This window comes from Oncorhynchus nerka, linkage group LG17 (assembly GCF_034236695.1).
Source record: "Oncorhynchus nerka isolate Pitt River linkage group LG17, Oner_Uvic_2.0, whole genome shotgun sequence".
Taxonomy (NCBI): Eukaryota; Metazoa; Chordata; class Actinopteri; order Salmoniformes; family Salmonidae; genus Oncorhynchus; species Oncorhynchus nerka.
Window position 1 is genome coordinate 12,000,880 of NC_088412.1, and position 21,612 is coordinate 12,022,491.

The 21,612-nt window shown below is 46.2% G+C and overlaps 1 protein-coding gene across 1 annotated transcript in view; it reads left to right on the plus strand.

The window, feature by feature from the left end:
* LOC115144693 (unconventional myosin-IXAa-like) overlaps nucleotides 1–21,612 on the plus strand; it is a 259,989-nt gene that overhangs the window by 112,697 nt on the left and 125,680 nt on the right. The window contains 1 exon segment of the mRNA XM_065002966.1: nucleotides 6,175–6,301. Coding sequence (XP_064859038.1) covers nucleotides 6,175–6,301 — 127 coding nt within the window.

The window sequence follows — 21,612 nt, forward strand, 5'->3', positions numbered from 1 at the left end:
TCTCTCCTCTCTGTCTGGTAGGATCTTCTCCCTGCTGTCTGACTCTCTCTCTCCCTCTCTGTCTGGTAGGATCTTCTCTCTGCTGTCTGACTCTCTCCTCTCTGTCTGGTAGGATCTTATCCCTGCTGTCTGACTCTCTCTCCCTCTCTGTCTGGTAGGATCTTCTCTCTGCTGTCTGACTCTCTCCTCTCTGTCTGGTAGGATCTTCTCCCTGCTGTCTGACTCTCTCTCTCCCTCTCTGTCTGGTAGGATCTTCTCTCTGCTGTCTGACTCTCTCCTCTCTGTCTGGTAGGATCTTCTCCCTGCTGTCTGACTCTCTCTCTCTCCTCTCTGTCTGGTAGGATCTTCTCCCTGCTGTCTGACTCTCTCTCTCCTCTCTGTCTGGTAGGATATTCTCCCTGCTGTCTGACTCTCTCTCCTCTCTGTCTGGTAGGATCTTCTCTCTGCTGTCTGACTCTCTCCTCTCTGTCTGGTAGGATCTTCTCCCTGCTGTCTGACTCTCTCCTCTCTGTCTGGTAGGATCTTCTCCCTGCTGTCTGACTCTCTCTCTCTCCCTCTCTGTCTGGTAGGATCTTCTCCCTGCTGTCTGACTCTCTCCTCTCTGTCTGGTAGGATCTTATCCCTGCTGTCTGACTCTCTCTCTCCCTCTCTGTCTGGTAGGATCTTCTCCCTGCTGTCTGACTCTCTCCTCTCTGTCTGGTAGGATCTTCTCTCTGCTGTCTGACTCTCTCCTCTATGTCTGGTAGGATCTTCTCTCTGCTGTCTGACTCTCTCCTCTCTGTCTGGTAGGATCTTCTCTCTGCTGTCTGAGTCTCTCCTCTCTGTCTGGTAGGATCTTCTCTCTGCTGTCTGAGTCTCTCCTCTCTGTCTGGTAGGATCTGCTCCCTGCTGTCTGACTCTCTCTCTCCCTCTCTGTCTGGTAGGATCTTCTCCCTGCTGTCTGACTCTCTCCTCTCTGTCTGGTAGGATCTTCTCCCTGCTGTCTGAGTCTCTCCTCTCTGTCTGGTAGGATCTTCTCCATGCTGTCTGAGTCTCTCCTCTCTGTCTGATATGATCTTCTCCCTGCTGTCTGAGTCTCTCCTCTCTGTCTGGTAGGATCTTCTCCATGCTGTCTGAGTCTCTCCTCTCTGTCTGGTAGGATCTTCTCCCTGCTGTCTGATTCTCTCCTCTCTGTCTGGTAGGATCTTCTCCCTGCTGTCTGACTCTCTCCTCTCTGTCTGGTAGGATCTTCTCCCTGCTGTCTGAGTCTCTCCTCTCTGTCTGGTAGGATATTCTCCATGCTGTCTGAGTCTCTCCTCTCTGTCTGGTAGGATCTTCTCCATGCTGTCTGAGTTTCTCCTCTCTGTCTGGTAGGATCTTCTCCCTGCTGTCTGACTCTCTCCTCTCTGTCTGGTAGGATCTTCTCCCTGCTGTCTGTGTCTCTCCTCTCTGTCTGGTAGGATCTTCTCCCTGCTGTCTGAGTCTCTCCTCTCTGTCTGGTAGGATCTTCTCCATGCTGTCTGAGTTTCTCCTCTCTGTCTGGTAGGATCTTCTCCCTGCTGTCTGACTCTCTCCTCTCTGTCTGGTAGGATCTTCTCCCTGCTGTCTGTGTCTCTCCTCTCTGTCTGGTAGGATCTTCTCCCTGCTGTCTGAGTCTCTCCTCTCTGTCTGGTAGGATCTTCTCCCTGCTGTCTGAGTCTCTCCTCTCTGTCTGGTAGGATCTTCTCCCTGCTGTCTGACTCTCTCTCTCTCCTCTCTGTCTGGTAGGATCTTCTCCCTGCTGTCTGACTCTCTCTCTCCTCTCTGTCTGGTAGGATATTCTCCCTGCTGTCTGACTCTCTCCTCTCTGTCTGGTAGGATCTTCTCTCTGCTGTCTGACTCTCTCCTCTCTGTCTGGTAGGATCTTCTCCCTGCTGTCTGACTCTCTCCTCTCTGTCTGGTAGAATGTTATCCCTGCTGTCTGACTCTCTCTCTCTCTCCTCTCTGTCTGGTAGGATCTTCTCCCTGCTGTCTGACTCTCTCTCTCTCCCTCTCTGTCTGGTAGGAACTTCTCCCTGCTGTCTGACTCTCTCCTCTCTGTCTGGTAGGATCTTATCCCTGCTGTCTGACTCTCTCTCTCCCTCTCTGTCTGGTTGGATCTTCTCCCTGCTGTCTGACTCTCTCCTCTCTGTCTGGTAGGATCTTCTCTCTGCTGTCTGACTCTCTCCTCTATGTCTGGTAGGATCTTCTCTCTGCTGTCTGACCGGTAGGATCTTCTCTCTGCTGTCTGAGTCTCTCCTCTCTGTCTGGTAGGATCTTCTCTCTGCTGTCTGAGTCTCTCCTCTCTGTCTGGTAGGATCTGCTCCTGCTGTCTGACTCTCTCTCTCCCCTCTCTGTCTGGTAGGATCTTCTCCTGCTGTCTGACTCTCTCCTCTCTGTCTGGTAGGATCTTCTCCTGCTGTCTGAGTCTCTCCTCTCTGTCTGGTAGGATCTTCTCCATGCTGTCTGACTCTCTCCTCTCTGTCTGGTAGGATCTTCTCCCTGCTGTCTGACTCTCTCCTCTCTGTCTGGTAGGATCTTATCCCTGCTGTCTGAGTCTCTCCTCTCTGTCTGGTAGGATCTTCTCCCTGCTGTCTGACTCTCTCTCCCCTCTCTGTCTGGTAGGATCTTCTCCCTGCTGTCTGAGTCTCTCCTCTGTCTGGTAGGATCTTCTCCCTGCTGTCTGACTCTCCTCTCTGTCTGGTAGGATCTTCTCTCTGCTGTCTGACTCTCCCTCTCTGTCTGGTAGGATCTTCTCTCTGCTGTCTGACTCTCTCCTCTCTGTCTGGTAGGATCTTCTCTCTGCTGTCTGACTCTCTCCTCTCTGTCTGGTAGGATCTTCTCTCTGCTGTCTGAGTCTCTCCTCTCTGTCTGGTAGGATCTTCTCCCTGCTGTCTGACTCTCTCTCTCTCCCTCTCTGTCTGGTAGGATCTTCTCCCTGCTGTCTGACTCTCTCTCTCTCCTCTCTGTCTGGTAGGATCTTCTCCCTGCTGTCTGACTCTCTCTCTCCCTCTCTGTCTGGTAGGATATTCTCCCTGCTCTGACTCTCTCCTCTCTGTCTGGTAGGATCTTCTCCCTGCTGTCTGACTCTCTCTCTCCCTCTGTCTGGTAGGATCTTCTCTCTGCTGTCTGACTCTCTCCTCTCTGTCTGGTAGGATCTTCTCCCTGCTGTCTGACTCTCTCTCTCCCTCTCTGTCTGGTAGGATCTTCTCTCTGCTGTCTGACTCTCTCCTCTCTGTCTGGTAGGATCTTATCCCTGCTGTCTGACTCTCTCTCTCCTCTCTGTCTGGTAGGATCTTCTCTCTGCTGTCTGACTCTCTCCTCTCTGTCTGGTAGGATCTTCTCCCTGCTGTCTGACTCTCTCTCTCCCTCTCTGTCTGGTAGGATCTTCTCTCTGCTGTCTGACTCTCTCCTCTCTGTCTGGTAGGATCTTCTCCCTGCTGTCTGACTCTCTCTCTCTCTCTCTGTCTGGTAGGATCTTCTCCCTGCTGTCTGACTCTCTCTCCCTCTCTGTCTGGTAGGATATTCTCCCTGCTGTCTGACTCTCTCTCTCTCTGTCTGGTAGGATCTTCTCTCTGCTGTCTGACTCTCTCCTCTCTGTCTGGTAGGATCTTCTCCCTGCTGTCTGACTCTCTCCTCTCTGTCTGGTAGGATCTTCTCCCTGCTGTCTGACTCTCTCTCTCTCCCTCTCTGTCTGGTAGGATCTTCTCCCTGCTGTCTGACTCTCTCCTCTCTGTCTGGTAGGATCTTATCCCTGCTGTCTGACTCTCTCTCTCCCTCTCTGTCTGGTAGGATCTTCTCCCTGCTGTCTGACTCTCTCCTCTCTGTCTGGTAGGATCTTCTCTCTGCTGTCTGACTCTCTCCTCTATGTCTGGTAGGATCTTCTCTCTGCTGTCTGACTCTCTCCTCTCTGTCTGGTAGGATCTTCTCTCTGCTGTCTGAGTCTCTCCTCTCTGTCTGGTAGGATCTTCTCTCTGCTGTCTGAGTCTCTCCTCTCTGTCTGGTAGGATCTGCTCCTGCTGTCTGACTCTCTCTCTCTCCCTCTCTGTCTGGTAGGATCTTCTCCCTGCTGTCTGACTCTCTCCTCTGTCTGGTAGGATCTTCTCCCTGCTGTCTGAGTCTCTCCTCTCTGTCTGGTAGGATCTTCTCCATGCTCTGAGTCTCTCCTCTCTGTCTGATATGATCTTCTCCCTGCTGTCTGAGTCTCTCCTCTCTGTCTGGTAGGATCTTCTCCATGCTGTCTGAGTCTCTCCTCTCTGTCTGGTAGGATCTTCTCCCTGCTGTCTGATTCTCTCCTCTGTCTGGTAGGATCTTCTCCCTGCTGTCTGACTCTCTCCTCTCTGTCTGGTAGGATCTTCTCCCTGCTGTCTGAGTCTCTCCTCTCTGTCTGGGATCTTCTCCATGCTGTCTGAGTCTCTCCTCTCTGTCTGGTAGGATCTTCTCCATGCTGTCTGAGTTTCTCCTCTCTGTCTGGTAGGATCTTCTCCCTGCTGTCTGACTCTCTCCTCTCTGTCTGGTAGGATCTTCTCCCTGCTGTCTGTGTCTCTCCTCTCTGTCTGGTAGGATCTTCTCCCTGCTGTCTGAGTCTCTCCTCTCTGTCTGGTAGGATCTTCTCCATGCTGCTGTCTGAGTCTTCCCTGCTGTCCTCCTCTCTGTCTGGTAGGATCTTCTCCCTGCTGACTCTGTCTGGTAGGATCTTCTCCCTGCTCTCTGTCTGGTAGGATCTTCTCCCTGCTGTCTGACTCTCTCCTCTCTGTCTGGTAGGATCTTCTCCCTGCTGTCTGACTCTCTCCTCTCTGTCTGGTAGGATCTTCTCCCTGCTGTCTGACTCTCTCTCTCTCCCTCTCTGTCTGGTAGGATCTTCTCCCTGCTGTCTGACTCTCTCCTCTCTGTCTGGTAGGATCTTATCCCTGCTGTCTGACTCTCTCTCTCCCTCTCTGTCTGGTAGGATCTTCTCCCTGCTGTCTGACTCTCTCTCTCTCTGTCTGGTAGGATCTTCTCTGGTAGGATCTTCTGCTGTCTGACTCTCTCCTCTATGTCTGGTAGGATCTTCTCTCTGCTGTCTGACCGGTAGGATCTTCTCTCTGCTGTCTGAGTCTCTCCTCTCTGTCTGGTAGGATCTTCTCTCTGCTGTCTGAGTCTCTCCTCTCTGTCTGGTAGGATCTGCTCCCTGCTGTCTGACTCTCTCTCTCTCCCTCTCTGTCTGGTAGGATCTTCTCCCTGCTGTCTGACTCTCTCCTCTCTGTCTGGTAGGATCTTCTCCCTGCTGTCTGAGTCTCTCCTCTCTGTCTGGTAGGATCTTCTCCATGCTGTCTGACTCTCTCCTCTCTGTCTGGTAGGATCTTCTCCCTGCTGTCTGACTCTCTCCTCTCTGTCTGGTAGGATCTTATCCCTGCTGTCTGAGTCTCTCCTCTCTGTCTGGTAGGATCTTCTCCCTGCTGTCTGACTCTCTCTCTCCCTCTCTGTCTGGTAGGATCTTCTCCCTGCTGTCTGAGTCTCTCCTCTCTGTCTGGTAGGATCTTCTCCCTGCTGTCTGACTCTCCCTCTCTGTCTGGTAGGATCTTCTCTCTGCTGTCTGACTCTCCCTCTCTGTCTGGTAGGATCTTCTCTCTGCTGTCTGACTCTCTCCTCTCTGTCTGGTAGGATCTTCTCTCTGCTGTCTGACTCTCTCCTCTCTGTCTGGTAGGATCTTCTCTCTGCTGTCTGAGTCTCTCCTCTCTGTCTGGTAGGATCTTCTCCCTGCTGTCTGACTCTCTCTCTCTCCCTCTCTGTCTGGTAGGATCTTCTCCCTGCTGTCTGACTCTCTCTCTCTCCTCTCTGTCTGGTAGGATCTTCTCCCTGCTGTCTGACTCTCTCTCTCCCTCTCTGTCTGGTAGGATATTCTCCCTGCTGTCTGACTCTCTCCTCTCTGTCTGGTAGGATCTTCTCCCTGCTGTCTGTGTCTCTCCTCTCTGTCTGGTAGGATCTTCTCCCTGCTGTCTGAGTCTCTCCTCTCTGTCTGGTAGGATCTTCTCCCTGCTGTCTGAGTCTCTCCTCTCTGTCTGGTAGGATCTTCTCCCTGCTGTCTGACTCTCTCCTCTCTGTCTGGTAGGATCTTCTCCATGCTGTCTGAGTCTCTCTTCTCTGTCTGGTAGGATTTTCTCCCTGCTGTCTAACTCTCTCCTCTCTTCCTGATAGGATCTTCTCTCTGCTGTCTGCTATCCTCTACCTGGGCAACATCCTCTACAAGAAGAAGACCTACAGAGATGACTCCATAGACATCTGTAACCCAGATGTGCTGCCTACCATCTCAGAGCTGCTCCAGGTGAACCTCCATGTCTATCGGTCATCCATCTATTCATTCGTTAATTTGTGAATTTATCAGTCCGTCCGTCCATCCATCATCCATCCATCCATTGATTCATCCGTCCTGCCATTCATCCAATCATTCAGCATGGTTTCAGGTACGCTACGACAGATATTAGTTTGAGGGCTGTTGTCAGGTCTGTAATGTTATTAACTTCAGTAGAGGCTTTAGTTATGGCTGAAAGAGAAACTCCATCTTTTTATAATTCCGTGACCAAGTAGAGAGGGTGTTAATATATGTTTTTCAAAAGGTATGTTTATTCAATTTCCTCAGCGCAGGTTTACAGACAGACACAGAGACGTGAACACTGTACACACGGACATTCATTCTTGACATGTTGAACTATTTGGCAACTGTGAAAGAAACATGATATAGTCATTTATATCATATAGCGCATGAGCTGCAGTCGATGTGTTGAATTCTCAGTATTTTCATGGCTCTAATGAATGAGAACAGCTGAAAGATTAGCCCGAGTATGTGACTCCGAGTAGTTACAACAGAACGTTGTTAGTCACTCACTGTCTATCCTCCAGTTTGGAGACGAGGAAAATGTAGCCTGAAATGACTTCACATGCAGCGTATAATTTGATCGTTCATCATTCTGCGACGTATTTGGCTTCTTGATGATTTTCAACACTGAGATGTTTTTTTGGAGCCCGGGACGATGCAAAGACTAGAGCCCACGACTGCCAGAGTCGTGTTTAACACACAGCACGCACGTAAACGTTTTTAATTGAACTATTATAGGACTATCCACAATAATCACATTATTGTGTGCGTACAACCGTACTCTGTAAATACATGGTGGCCGGGCCCACATGAGCCCTGTTAGCGACAACACAACACACTGAGCCGGTCATATTGGACCAACACGATTAGACAAGGGGCTTGTTCCAGTTCTGAGGAACGTAAGTGGGAGACAGAACATCAACAGAACCGATGGCGTTGAAAGTGTGGCAGATGTGTGAACTGGACAGAACCAGAGAAAACTAGTTTCAGAACAGAAGAGGTCCGTAGAATAACTGTTTATACTTCTTCTCAGAACTTGTTTATGTGCTCAGAAGAGCGTCTTTATTTTTGGGTTCATCGCATCGTTCTCCTTAAAGGAGACATGTTGTACCCTGTTCACATGACTGAACTGATCCAAGCCTTTCCACGTGAAGCTGTACTGTGGCCTGGTTATACATCCACCGTGCTGAAACCATGCTGAAACCATGTTGAAACCATGTTGAAACCATGTTGAAACCATGCTGGAACCATGTTGAAACCATGCTGGAACCATGTTGAAACCATGTTGAAACCATGCTGGAACCATGCTGGAACCATGTTGAAACCATGCTGGAACCATGTTGAAACCACGTTGAAACCATGCTGAAGATGCTGGAGCCATGCTTGAACCATGTTGAAACCATGCTGGAACCATGTTGGAACCATGCTGTAACCATGTTGAAACAATGTTGTAACCATGTTGAAACAATGTTGAAACCATGCTGGAACCATGCTGAAACCATGCTGGAACCATGTTGAAACAATGTTGAAGATGCTGGAGCCATGCTTGAACCATGTTGAAACCATGCTGGAACCATGTTGGAACCATGCTGTAACCATGTTGAAACAATGTTGAAACCATGTTGAAACCCTGCTGGAACCATGTTGAAACCATGCTGGAACCATGTTGAAACCATGTTGAAACCATGCTGAAACCATGCTGAAACCATGTTGAAACCATGCTGAAACCATGTTGAAACCATGTTGAAACCATGCTGGAACCATGTTGAAACCATGTTGAAACCACGTTGAAACCATGTTGAAACCACGTTGAAACCATGTTGAAACCATGCTGGAACCATGTTGAAGATGCTGGAGCCATGTTGAAACCATGCTGGAACCATGTTGAAACCACGTTGAAACCATGTTGAAACCATGTTGAAACCATGCTGGAACCATGTTGAAACCATGTTGAAACCATGTTGAAACCACGTTGAAACCATGTTGAAACCATGTTGAAACCACGTTGAAACCATGTTGAAACCATGTTGGAACCATGTTGAAACCATGTTGAAACCACGTTGAAACCATGTTGAAACCATGCTGGAACCATGTTGAAACCATGTTGAAACCATGTTGGAACCATGTTGGAACCATGTTGAAACCATGTTGAAACCATGTTGAAACCACGTTGAAACCATGCTGGAACCATGTTGAAACCATGTTGAATTGAAACCCTGTTGAAACAATACTGTTCAGATCAGCTCGATGGTGAGAGAAAAAGCATTGTAATTTTTTATATATATATATTTTTTTTTTTACCCCTTTTTCTCCCCAATTTCGTGGTATCCAGTTGTTTTAGTAGTATCTTGTCTCATCGCTATAACTCCCGTACGGGCTCGGGAGAGACGAAGGTTGAAAGTCATGCGTCCTCCGATACACAACCCAACCAAGCCGCACTGCTTCTTAACACAGCGCGCATCCAACCCGGAAGCCAGCCGCAACAATGTGTCGGAGGAAACACCGTGCACCTGGCAACCTTGGTTAGCGCGCACTGCGCCCGGCCCGCCACAGGAGTCGCTGGTGCACGATGAGAGGATATCCCTACAGGCCAAACCCTCCCTAACCCGGACGACGCTAGGCCAATTGTGCGTCGCCCCACGGACCTCCCGGTCGCGGCCGGTTACGACAGAGCCTGGTCGCTAACCCAGAGTGTCTGATGGGTACAGCGCCCTTAACCACTGGTAGGCACAGCATTGTAATTTTTTGTAGTTCCAGTACTCTGTCTCACGTTTCTATCGCAGTGCTAACAAACACACACAAGTACCTCGTGGGATTGGGCTTGCATTAGACACGCCCACAGCTCCTACACCCTGTGCCCTGATTCACCTCCTAAACCACAGCACCTACACCCTGTGCCCTGCTTCACCTCCTAAACCACAGCTCCTACACCCTGTGCCCTGCTTCACCTCCTAAACCACAGCTCCTACACCCTGTGCCCTGCTTCACCTCCTAAACCACAGCTCCTACATCCTGTGCCCTGCTTCACCTCCTAAACCTCCTAAACCACAGCAACTACATCCTGTGCCCTGCTCAGCTATGGACTCTAACAACACATTATAACTCTCTCAGCTATGGACTCTAACAATACATTATAACTCTCTCAGCTATGGACTCTAACAACACATTATAACTCTCTCAGCTATGGACTCTAACAATACATTATAACTCTCTCAGCTATGGACTCTAACAACACATTATAACTCTCTCAGCTATGGACTCTAACAATACATTATAACTCTCTCAGCTATGGACTCTAACAACACATCACTTCCACTGTGGTTTCTCAGCGATGGCCTCTGAGCACTAATACTGGCAGCCAACTGAGAATTTCTCTCACCATCATGTAGTTTGTCATTGTCACAGGCATATTTCTGGTGCTGTGCTTTAAAGACGGAAGGAGAGCTCCATCAATTGTCATTAGCTGTTATAGGACACTGATGTTAAAACCTACATAACACTGTCATATCCATGACACAACCGCTACTTATGCACACAGACATTTAAAACCTACATAACACTGTCATATCCATGACACAACCCCTACTTATGCACACTGACATTTAAAACCTACATAACACTGTCATATCTATGACACAACCGCTACTTATGCACCCTGACATTTAAAACCTACATAACACTGTCATATCCATGACACAACCCCTACTTATGCACACTGACATTTAAAACCTACATAACACTGTCATATCTATGACACAACCGCTACTTATGCACACTGACATTTAAAACTTACATAACACTGTCATATCCATGACACAACCCCTACTTATGCACACTGACATTTAAAACCTACATAACACTGTCATATCTATGACACAACCGCTACTTATGCACCCTGACATTTAAAACCTACATAACACTGTCATATCCATGACACAACCCCTACTTATGCACACTGACATTTAAAACCTACATAACACTGTCATATCCATGACACAACCCCTACTTATGCACACTGACGTTAAAACCTACATAACACTGTCATATCCAACACAACCGCTACTTATGCACACTGACATTAAAACCTATATATATATATATATTTGTATGGGAGGGAGGGGGAATAACAAGTGGGAGCGGAATAACATAATTTCCCCTCCCCCTTCTAAAAAACAATGACCAAAGTGTCAGAAAGCCTGACAACTATGCCACGGGGTATTATGCAGAAAGGGAACTTGAATTTTTTTTTTTAAGGGAGTCGTTTTGTGCCACCAGTGAGGAACATGTGACCGTGTGATGTGAGAACGCACATGTTCGCCACGTGTTCCGGGTCAGTGGGAGTAGAAGCACTGTGAAGGGAAATACTGGGGTTTCTCAATGCTCTGGTACTGTAGACACAGTGGCATGTTAATCAAATGAGGCAGGGTTTTCTGCCTTAAAGCTAGAATCTGCAGTTTAAACCAGTTTTTTTTTGCATGGCCCAGTCAGATTATTCTTTTTGGATAGGCCTAGAAACATTTGGATAGGCCTAGAAACATTTGGATAGGCCTAGAAACATTTGGATAGGCCTAGAAACATTTGGATAGGCCTAGAAACATTTGGATAGGCCTAGAAACATTTGGATAGGCCTAGAAACATTTGGATAGGCCTAGAAACATTTGGATAGGCATTTTTTCTACTTGTTTATTACATTTATTTTGCGACGCGTACCGTATATTATTTTGTAAAACAATCGTTTTATACTAGTGCATAGTACTCGGAGCAACCTCGTTAAATATACAAATAATGACCTATCCCAGCATATTAAAATAAGACTAACTTCAGACCAGTTGCCAACAACATAAACCTCATCTTCAGACGCACTTTAATCTCGATGGGCAAACAAGCCTATATTTGATGTTACCATTTATACCACGACGGGCAGTAGTACTATATACCTTACCTTTTAGTAGACGTATCAATAAGTCGTGACCTACATCACAAGGTGCCGACGGCGAGGCTTTGAGTTGAATATGGTGATGATTTCATCACAATCCAATGGATCTGTCAGTTGACGCTCTAAAGACAGCAAACTGAAGTGGTTCAGCTGGGCCCTGGTCACTGATGTGTGAAGACTATGTTTTATCCTAGTTGTTGTTGAGAAAAGTCTCTCCACGCTGCATGATGTCATTGGAAGTGTGACAATGATCCTTAACAGAGTTTATATTAGGGAAAATATCATCAGGGCAGCTGTCGAGTCCACTCATTATGGAGGAAAAGTCACTCTTTCCCATCTTCATTTTGAGACTCAACTGCTGAATAAAAACAGTGAATTCCGCATCTTCACTTGATGTTGCATAATAATCGCATGTGGTCTTCAGCTGCTCTTTAAGGACGCAGGTTTGGGATTCTTTGGAAAAGGAGGCTGCCGCTTGCATGATCCCATATGTGTCTTCTTGAGTTCAACTCCGTAATCTGTCGGTCTAGAATATTGTTCCAAAGTTGCCTCAGGTCACTGTCACTCTTGATGCTGGATGTTTTCCCTAATGACATTGTGACTGTCTGCCAATTTTACAGTCAGTTTTCTCTGCCCTGACGTCGTCACATCCCAATTACTAATATCATTCTTCATCATCATCTCTTCAGTTAGCTTGAACTTTATCAAAGTCTCCCCCTGAGTTCTCTGAACGTAGAAAAGCTGCTTTTGAGGATTTCAATTAAACCAATACAGTCCGTCACAGATGATGTAGAGCTTTGTAATCCCTTCATCGCAAAATCACTAAATGTCAAAACAATTTACTAAACGTGACTAACAGGAATAAAAACGTCTTGTTCTGGATTTGTTGTAAGAGGTCATCGGCTTCTAATTTGGTTCGTCCACAAGCCTCAAATTCTGCAAGAACCTCTAAAAATGACATCTAGTGTTAACAGCACTTTACTCACAGACCCTGACTTTGAACTCCACCGTGGATCTTTCTAGATCGATACATGAGTCTAATGGGGATGCAACTCTTTCTGTACTTCTATGAATCCAGCATGTCTGTGGGATCCACTCATAAATGTGTGTAGCTGATGTATTACTGTGTCCAAAAAAAGGTCCTGACACTTTTGCCGCACTGCACAGAACCAAATTCAAACGGTGGGAGTGGCAATGCACATATACCACTTGCTTAAATGTTTGCTTTAGTAGGACAGGTACCCCTCCTCTGTTCCCTGAGGTAACCGGTGTGAAATGGATAGCTAGTTAGTGGGGTGCACGCTAATAGTGTTTATATCAGTGACGTCACTTGCTCTTGAAGTAGTTGAAGTAGTTGTTCCCCTGTTAGAGGAATTCTAAATTCCTAAATTCCTTTTATAAGCCAAAATCAAATTCGCACTCTCTCTATTTCATTAATGAATTGTAAATTCATTAATTATGCATGAAATAGATCGAGACCAGTCTTAAAAGTCAGGTAACAGCGTTTATTACAAGAGAGTACTGAAGCAAAATACAAAGAACCTTACATTTTAAAGAGACAACATAAAATGACATCATCAGTTTCTCACACCCTCTCCGATCCACACAGTGTCTTCAGTTCTGGATATCTTCTTCTACTCCCCTCATAAAACAAACATTCCAATCTGTCTAAAAGATATCTTCTCCTCCACTAATGGAACATCAAGGACCATTCTTATCTGTCAGAAAATATATATCATCCCTCTCCATTAAACCTCCCGCAAGGTACAGACAATTAATTTGTTTTACTTACATTTTCAGTAACAGCTTAACCAAGAGCTCATACATTTCATACCATAACATAATAGTATTAGAATAAATGGTTCTAATTGAAATGTATACATTATTAATCATTTCAACTATAATTTCCTCCAACATCCCCTTGCTCTGCAAGGGCCGCAGCTTTTGTGGAGTGATGGGTAACGATGCTTTGAGGGTGGCTGTTGACGATTTGTGCAGAGGGTCCCTGGTTCGAGCCCAGGTAGGGGCGAGGAGAGGGACGGAAGCAAAACTGTTACACTGACATGACTGAAGCGCCATCGACATAAAAACCCACACAGGGGGATCCAACTCCAGGGGTTACAACACTAAGTATTCTCAGAGAGATTCCTTGTGCAGATAAATCAGCAGTTTCATTAAACCCAACATCTCTTTTCTTTAATCATTCCAGCATGAATGTATTGGACACACAGCAATAAGTTCTTGTTTAGATTGATCTTTATATTCATCTGCTAGTTTGGCAAAATACGTGGAAGACGCAGAATGAGCTTCATCTTTTATCCTCCACAGTAACAACGATGCTGCAACTCGTTCTGAATTCCGGGGCTCATAAGCGTGGCATTGCGAGGTAGCGCATTAAGCCTGGTTTTTGTATTTCTGAGTCATACTTTGAGATGAAATTGAAGATTTCTAGAAGTGACCTTTGTTGGTTGCCTCTTCGGGTTTCTCTATGTCCTCTGATTGGAATATCCTGCTCTGCACATATTAGGACCATATCTATGACCACTTTAACATGGGCACGGTTTCTTTCTATAAAATCTATGTTTGCATCACCATGTATTTGGTTCAACACAGTCCCACAACCTCTAGGCATCACCATGTATTTGGTTCAACACAGTCCCACAACTTCTAGGCATCACCATGTTTTTGGTTCAACACAGTCCCACAACTTCTAGGCATCACCATGTATTTGGTTCAACACAGTCCCACAACTTCTAGGCATCACCATGTTTTTGGTTCAACACAGTCCCACAACTTCTAGGCATCACCATGTATTTGGTTCAACACAGTCCCACAACCTCTAGGCATCACCATGTATTTGGTTCAACACAGTCCCACAACTTCTAGGCATCACCATGTATTTGGTTCAACACAGTCCCACAACTTCTAGGCATCACCATGTATTTGGTTAATCACAGTCCCACAACCTCTAGGCATCACCATGTATTTGGTTCAACACAGTCCCGTGACTTCTAGGCATCACCATGTATTTGGTTCAACACCGTCCCACAACTTCTAGGCATCACCATGTATTTGGTTCAACACAGTCCCACAACCTCTAGGCATCACCATGTATTTGGTTCAACACAGTCCCACAACTTCTAGGCATCACCATGTATTTGGTTCAACACAGTCCCACAACTTCTAGGCATCACCATGTATTTGGTTCAACACAGTCCCACAACTTCTAGGCATCACCATGTATTTGGTTCAACACAGTCCCACAACTTCTAGGCATCACCATGTATTTGGTTCAACACAGTCCCGTGACTTCTAGGCCCGTGGGTCACCTTGTAGGATTCACATTTTGCAAGGGCACTAGCATGCAACTTGCTATTCTCTGTGTTTGCAGCAAGCATTTCTAGTGATTTTCCAGCTTTTAAATCCATCTCGTATAAATCTGAATCCGACATTAGCCACAGGAAAGTGCCTACAAGACTTATGCATTACTATACTCAATCCACACGAACTGGTCATACCACCTTGAAGAGAAGCTGCGTAATTTGCCATTTATTATACTTGAAGGGAACTTTGCTAGCTTTGGTTGACAGGCTGGTTCATCAACCGCAGACACATCTGTCGGTGGACCTACTGCAGGTTCTCCCGCAGCATCAAGAAGGAGAGGAGACGGTGGGGTAGGCAAGCATGCCTGGCTCAACGTGGCATTGGCAGTTGTGATGGCGATTGTGGTTGTGTCTATCCTGGCGCCACCTGTTAATGTCTCATTCTGGAAACTATCCTCCTCCTCCTTTTCCTCCAGATGTCTTTTTTTGACAAACCAAGCGATCGACATTTTGGTTTGCCATTGCTAGAACTACTAAATTACCGTAGCTGGTGAGTCACTTACAGTAAACTAGCGTGGTAGAGCGTGCTAGCTTATGCGCTATCCACGTGACGTTGCCAGGTTTTTCATGTAAACCACCGTGTGATTTAAATAAAAATGTAACCAATAGTTGGAAGCAAACTTGATTGTCGCGGACTATTTCTTTGTTACATTATATTAATTAATAAACATTAATAATAAACATTACCCATAGAAAATAAATCTCACATCCATTTCTTTTAAAAATATAATAAAATATTACAAATCAAAATGTATATTGATTTATAATAGTAACTTTTTGGGGGGGATCAAACCTACCCGTGGCTACGCCGTTGCACCGGGTCAGCACCGGGTCAGCACCGGCAAAACGAACTCGACCATTGACAAGTGGACACCCCGCCTCTGTTTTTGTAACCACTCTCAAATTCATAGAGCTATGGATGCAAGGACTGACCATCCAAGATATCAACATGTGCGTTTTAACCTTGCTATACACAGTGTATGTTTACGTTCACATTTTTGTTTACAAGCATTGGGGTCAAACAAGCCTATATGTTGGGTTCAGATTGTAAACATGGTCAAAACATATAGATTCTCTGGTTGTAGAGACGGGGAGAGGTCTGTCCTGTAGTAAAGAGATGCTCTGCTTTTTTGACACCACACAAAGCAGGTCCTGCAGGTTCTAGTTTTATCTTCTCTTGATTATTGTCCAGTCATATGGTCAAGTCCTGCAGGTTCTAGTTTTATCTTCTCTTGATTATTGTCCAGTCATATGGTCAAGTCCTGCAGGTTCTAGTTTTATCTTCTCTTGATTATTGTCCAGTCATATGGTCAAGTCCTGCAGGTTCTAGTTTTATCTTCTCTTGATTATTGTCCAGTCATATGGTCAAGTCCTGCAGGTTCTAGTTTTATCTTCTCTTGATTATTGTCCAGTCATATGGTCAAGTCCTGCAGGTTCTAGTTTTATCTTCTCTTGATTATTGTCCAGTCATATGATCAAGTCCTGCAGGCTCTAGTTTTATATTCTCTTGATTATTGTCCAGTCATATGGTCAAGTCCTGTAGGCTCTAGTTTGATCTTGATTATTGTCCAGTCATATGGTCAAGTCCTGCAGGCTCTAGTTTTATCTTCTCTTGATTATTGTCCAGTCATATGGTCAAGTCCTGTAGGCTCTAGTTTGATCTTGATTATTGTCCAGTCATATGGTCAAGTCCTGCAGGCTCTAGTTTTATCTTGATTATTGTCCAGTCATATGGTGAAGTCCTGCAGGCTCTAGTTTTATATTCTCTTGATTATTGTCCAGTCATATGGTGAAGTCCTGCAGGCTCTAGTTTTATCTAATCTTGATTATTGTCCAGTCATATGGTCAAGTCCTGTAGGCTCTAGTTTGATCTTGATTATTGTCCAGTCATATGGTCAAGTCCTGCAGGCTCTAGTTTTATCTTATCTTGATTATTGTCCAGTCATATGGTCAAGTCCTGCAGGCTCTAGTTTTATCTTCTCTTGATTATTGTCCAGTCATATGGTCAAGTCCTGCAGGTTCTAGTTTTATCTTCTCTTGATTATTGTCCAGTCATATGGTCAAGTCCTGTAGGCTCTAGTTTGATCTTGATTATTGTCCAGTCATATGGTGAAGTCCTGCAGGCTCTAGTTTTATATTCTCTTGATTATTGTCCAGTCATATGGTGAAGTCCTGCCGGCTCTAGTTTTATCTAATCTTGATTAGAATAATTTCAAGAAAGCAGTATTATATAGAGCCATTATTGCATGGAACTTTCTTCCCATCACATATTGCTCACATGAACAGCAGACTGAATAACATTTCTAAATTAGCAGTAGTATTTACAGTTGAAGTCGGAGGTTTACATACACCTCAGCCAAATACATTTGAAACTCAGTTTGCACAATTCCTGACATTTAATCCTAGTAAAAATTGGTTTAAAAAAACAGATGAAGCAACAAAAGTTTTGAGAATGACACAAATATTAATTTTCACAAAGTTTGCTGCTTCAGTGTCTTTAGATATTTTTGTCAGATGTTACTATGGAATACTGAAGTATAATTACAAGCATTTCATAAGTGTCAAAGGCTTTTGACAATTGCATGAAGTTGATGCAAAGAGTCAATATTTGCAGTGTTGACCCTTCTTTTTCGAGACCTCTGCAATCCACCCTGGCATGCTGTCAATTAACTTCTGGGCCACATCCTGACTGATGGCAGCCCATTCTTGCATAATCAATTCTGGAGTTTGTCAGAATTTGTGGGTTTTTGTTTGTCCAACCGCCTTTTGAGGATTGACCACAAGTTCTCAATGGGATTAAGGTCTGGGGAGTTTCCTGGCCATGGACCCAAAATGTCGATGTTTTGTTCCCCGAGCCACTTAGGTATCACTTTTGCCTTATGGTAAGGTGCTCCAACATGCTGGAAAAGGCATTGTTCGTCACCAAACTGTTCCTGGATGGTTGGGAGGAGTTGCTCTCGGAGGATGTGTTGGTACCCTTCTTTATTCATGGCTGTGTTCTGAGGCAAAATTGTGAGTGAGCCCACTCCCTTGGCTGAGAAGCATCCCCACACATGAATGGTCTCAGAATACTTTACTGTTGGCATGACACAGGACTGATGATAGCACTCACCTTGTCTTCTCCGGACAAGCTTTTTTTCCAGATGCCCCAAACATTCGGAAATGGGATTCATCAGAGAAAATTACTTTACCCCAGTCCTCAGCAGTCCAATCCCTGTACCTTTTGCAGAATATCAGTCTGTCCCTGATGTTTTTCCTGGAGAGAAGTGGCTTCTTTGCTGCCCTTCTTGACACCAGGCCATCCTCCAAAAGTATTCGCTTCACTGTGCGTGCAGATGCACTCACACCTGCCTGCTGCCATTCCTGAGCAAGCTCTGTACTGGTGGTGCCCCGATCCCGCAGCTGAAATAACTTTAGGAGACGGTTTTGGCGCTTGCTGGACTTTCTTGGGCGCCCTGAAGCCTTCTTCACAACAATTGAACCACTTTCCTTGAAGTTCTTGATGATCCGATAAATGGTTGATTTAGGTGCAATCTTACTGGCAGCAATATCCTTGCCTGTGAAGCCCTTTTTGTGCAAAGCAATGATGACTGCATGTGTTTCCTTGCAGGTAACCATGGTTGACAGAGGAAGGACAATGATTCCAAGCACCACCCTCCTTTTGAAGCTTCCGGTCTGTTATTCGAACTCAATCAGCATGACAGAGTGATCTCCAGCCTTGTCCTCGTCAACACTCACACCTGTGTTAACGAGAGAATCACTGACATGTCAGCTGGTCCTTTTGTGGCAGGGCTGAAATGCAGTGGAAATGTTTTTTGGGGATTCAGTTCATTTGCATGGCAAAGAAGGACTTTGCAATTCATTGCAATTCATCTGACCACTCTTCATAACATTCTGGTGTATATACAAATTGCCATCATACAAACTGAGGCAGCATACTTTGTGATAATGTATATTTGTGTCATTCTCAAAACTTTTGGCCACGACTGTATGTTTTGAATGTAGACTACGTGTGCCATTTTTAAATTGATGTAGTTTTGTCCTTGTGCTGTTCTTTTCTATTAACTAACGATTCTAGATTTAACGGGATAGGTCACCTGATTCTAGATTTAACGGGATAGGTCACCTAATTCTAGATTATTATTGAAATTTATACTATACTATGTTCTGAAGGGCGTAGATATTTACTGCTTATGTTAATCGTTTTTGAGTTGACTTTTAGGAAAGTGCTAGCAGCTATATCACTCCCATTGTTTTACAGTAATGCTAATGCTTATCTCTTAGCCAAGTAAACTAATCGTAATCTTCAGTTGATGACACTCCGGTCTATAAATGAATAGCATAACTAAGTGATCGTAGCTAGCTACATAGCTAGCTACATAGCCGTCTTGGTATCAAAGATAATTGTGTAGTCTAGAGCGATTTTCTAGGTTAGCTAGCCAGCTATTGTCGTTCTTTTAACGCAACGTAACGTAATCAACACTGCTAGCTAGCCAGCTAGCCCCCGAATAGCAGCACTGTAGAAACTATCACACTCAACGGAACGACTTGATTAGTGTAGTGTCAACAACGCAGCCACTGCCAGCTAGCCTACAAAGTCAACAACGCAGCCACTGCCAGCTAGCCTACTTCAGCAGTACTGTATCATTTGAATCATTTTAGTCAATAAGATTCTTGCTACGTAAGCTTAACTTTCTGAACATTCGAGCGTAGCCTCTTCTGTAGCCTGTCAACTATGTGTCTGTCTATCCCTGTTCTCTCCTCTCTGCACAGACCATACAAACGCTCCACACCGCGTGGCCGCGGCCACCCTAATCTGGTGGTCCCAGCGCGCACGACCCACGTGGAGTTCCAGGTCTCCGGTAGCCTCTGGAACTGCCGATCTGCCAACAAGGCAGAGTTCATCTCAGCCTATGCCTCCCTCCAGTCCCTCGACTTCTTGGCACTGACGGAAACATGGATCACCACAGATAACACTGCTACTCCTACTGCTCTCTCTTCGTCCACCCACGTGTTCTCGCACACCCCGAGAGCTTCTGGTCAGCGGGGTGGTGGCACCGGGATCCTCATCTCTCCCAAGTGGTCATTCTCTTTCTCCCTTACCCATCTGTCTATCGCCTCCTTTGAATTCCATGCTGTCACAGTTACCAGCCCTTTCAAGCTTAACATCCTTATAATTTATCGCCCTCCAGGTTCCTCGGAGAGTTCATCAATGAGCTTGATGCCTTGATAAGCTCCTTTCCTGAGGACGGCTCACCTCTCACAGTTCTGGGCGACTTTAACCTCCCCACGTCTACCTTTGACTCATTCCTCTCTGCCTCCTTCTTTCCACTCCTCTCCTCTTTTGACCTCACCCTCTCACATTCCCCCTACTCACAAGGCAGGCAATACGCTCAACCTCATCTTTACTAGATGCTGTTCTTCCACTAACCTCATTGCAACTCCTCCAAGTCTCCGACCACTACCTTGTATCCTTTTCCCTCTCGCTCTCATCCAACACTTCCCACACTGCCCCTACTCGGATGGTATCGCGCCGTCCCAACCTTCGCTCTCTCTCCTCTTCCATCCTATCATCTCTTCCCTCTGCTCAAACCTTCTCCAACCTATCTCCTGATTCTGCCTCCTCAACCCTCCTCTCCTCCCTTTCTGCATCCTTTGACTTTCTATGTCCCCTATCCTCCAGGCCGGCTCGGTCCTCCCCTCCCGCTCCGTGGCTCGACGACTCATTGCGAGCTCACAGAACAAGGCTCCGGGCAGCCGAGCGGAAATGGAGGAAAACTCGCCTCCCTGCGGACCTGGCATCCTTTCACTCCCTCCTCTCTACATTTTCCTCTTCTGTCTCTGCTGCTAAAGCCACTTTCTTCCACTCTAAATTCCAAGCATCTGCCTCTAACCCTAGGAAGCTCTTTGCCACCTTCTCCTCCCTCCTGAATCCTCCTCCCCCCCTCCTCCCTCTCTGCAGATGACTTCGTCAACCATTTTGAAAAGAAGGTCGACGACATCCGATCCTCGTTTGCTAAGTCAAACGACACCGCTGGTTCTGCTCACACTGCCCTACCCTGTGCTCTGACCTCTTTCTCCCCTCTCTCCAGATGAAATCTCGCGTCTTGTGACGGCCGGCCGCCCAACAACCTGCCCGCTTGACCCTATCCCCTCCTCTCTTCTCCAGACCATTTCCGGAGACCTTCTCCCTTACCTCACCTCGCTCATCAACTCATCCCTGACCGCTGGCTACGTCCCTTCCGTCTTCAAGAGAGCGAGAGTTGCACCCCTTCTGAAAAAACCTACACTCGATCCCTCCGATGTCAACAACTACAGACCAGTATACCTTCTTTCTTTTCTCTCCAAAACTCTTGAACGTGCCGCCCTTGGCCAGCTCTCCCGCTATCTCTCTCAGAATGACCTTCTTGATCCAAATCAGTCAGGTTTAAAGACTAGTCATTCAACTGAGACTGCTCTTCTCTGTATCACGGAGGCGCTCCGCACTGCTAAAGCTAACTCTCTCTCCTCTGCTCTCATCCTTCTAGACCTATCGGCTGCCTTCGATACTGTGAACCATCAGATCCTCCTCTCCACCCTCTCCGAGTTGGGCATCTCCGGCGCGGCCCACGCTTGGATTGCGTCCTACCTGACAGGTCGCTCCTACCAGGTGGCATGGCGAGAATCTGTCTCCTCACCACGCGCTCTCACCACTGGCGTCCCCCAGGGCTCTGTTCTAGGCCCTCTCCTATTCTCGCTATACACCAAGTCACTTGGCTCTGTCATAACCTCACATGGTCTCTCCTATCATTGCTATGCAGACGACACACAATTAATCTTCTCCTTTCCCCTTCTGATGACCAGGTGGCGAATCGCATCTCTGCATGTCTGGCAGACATATCAGTGTGGATGACGGATCACCACCTCAAGCTGAACCTCGGCAAGACGGAGCTGCTCTTCCT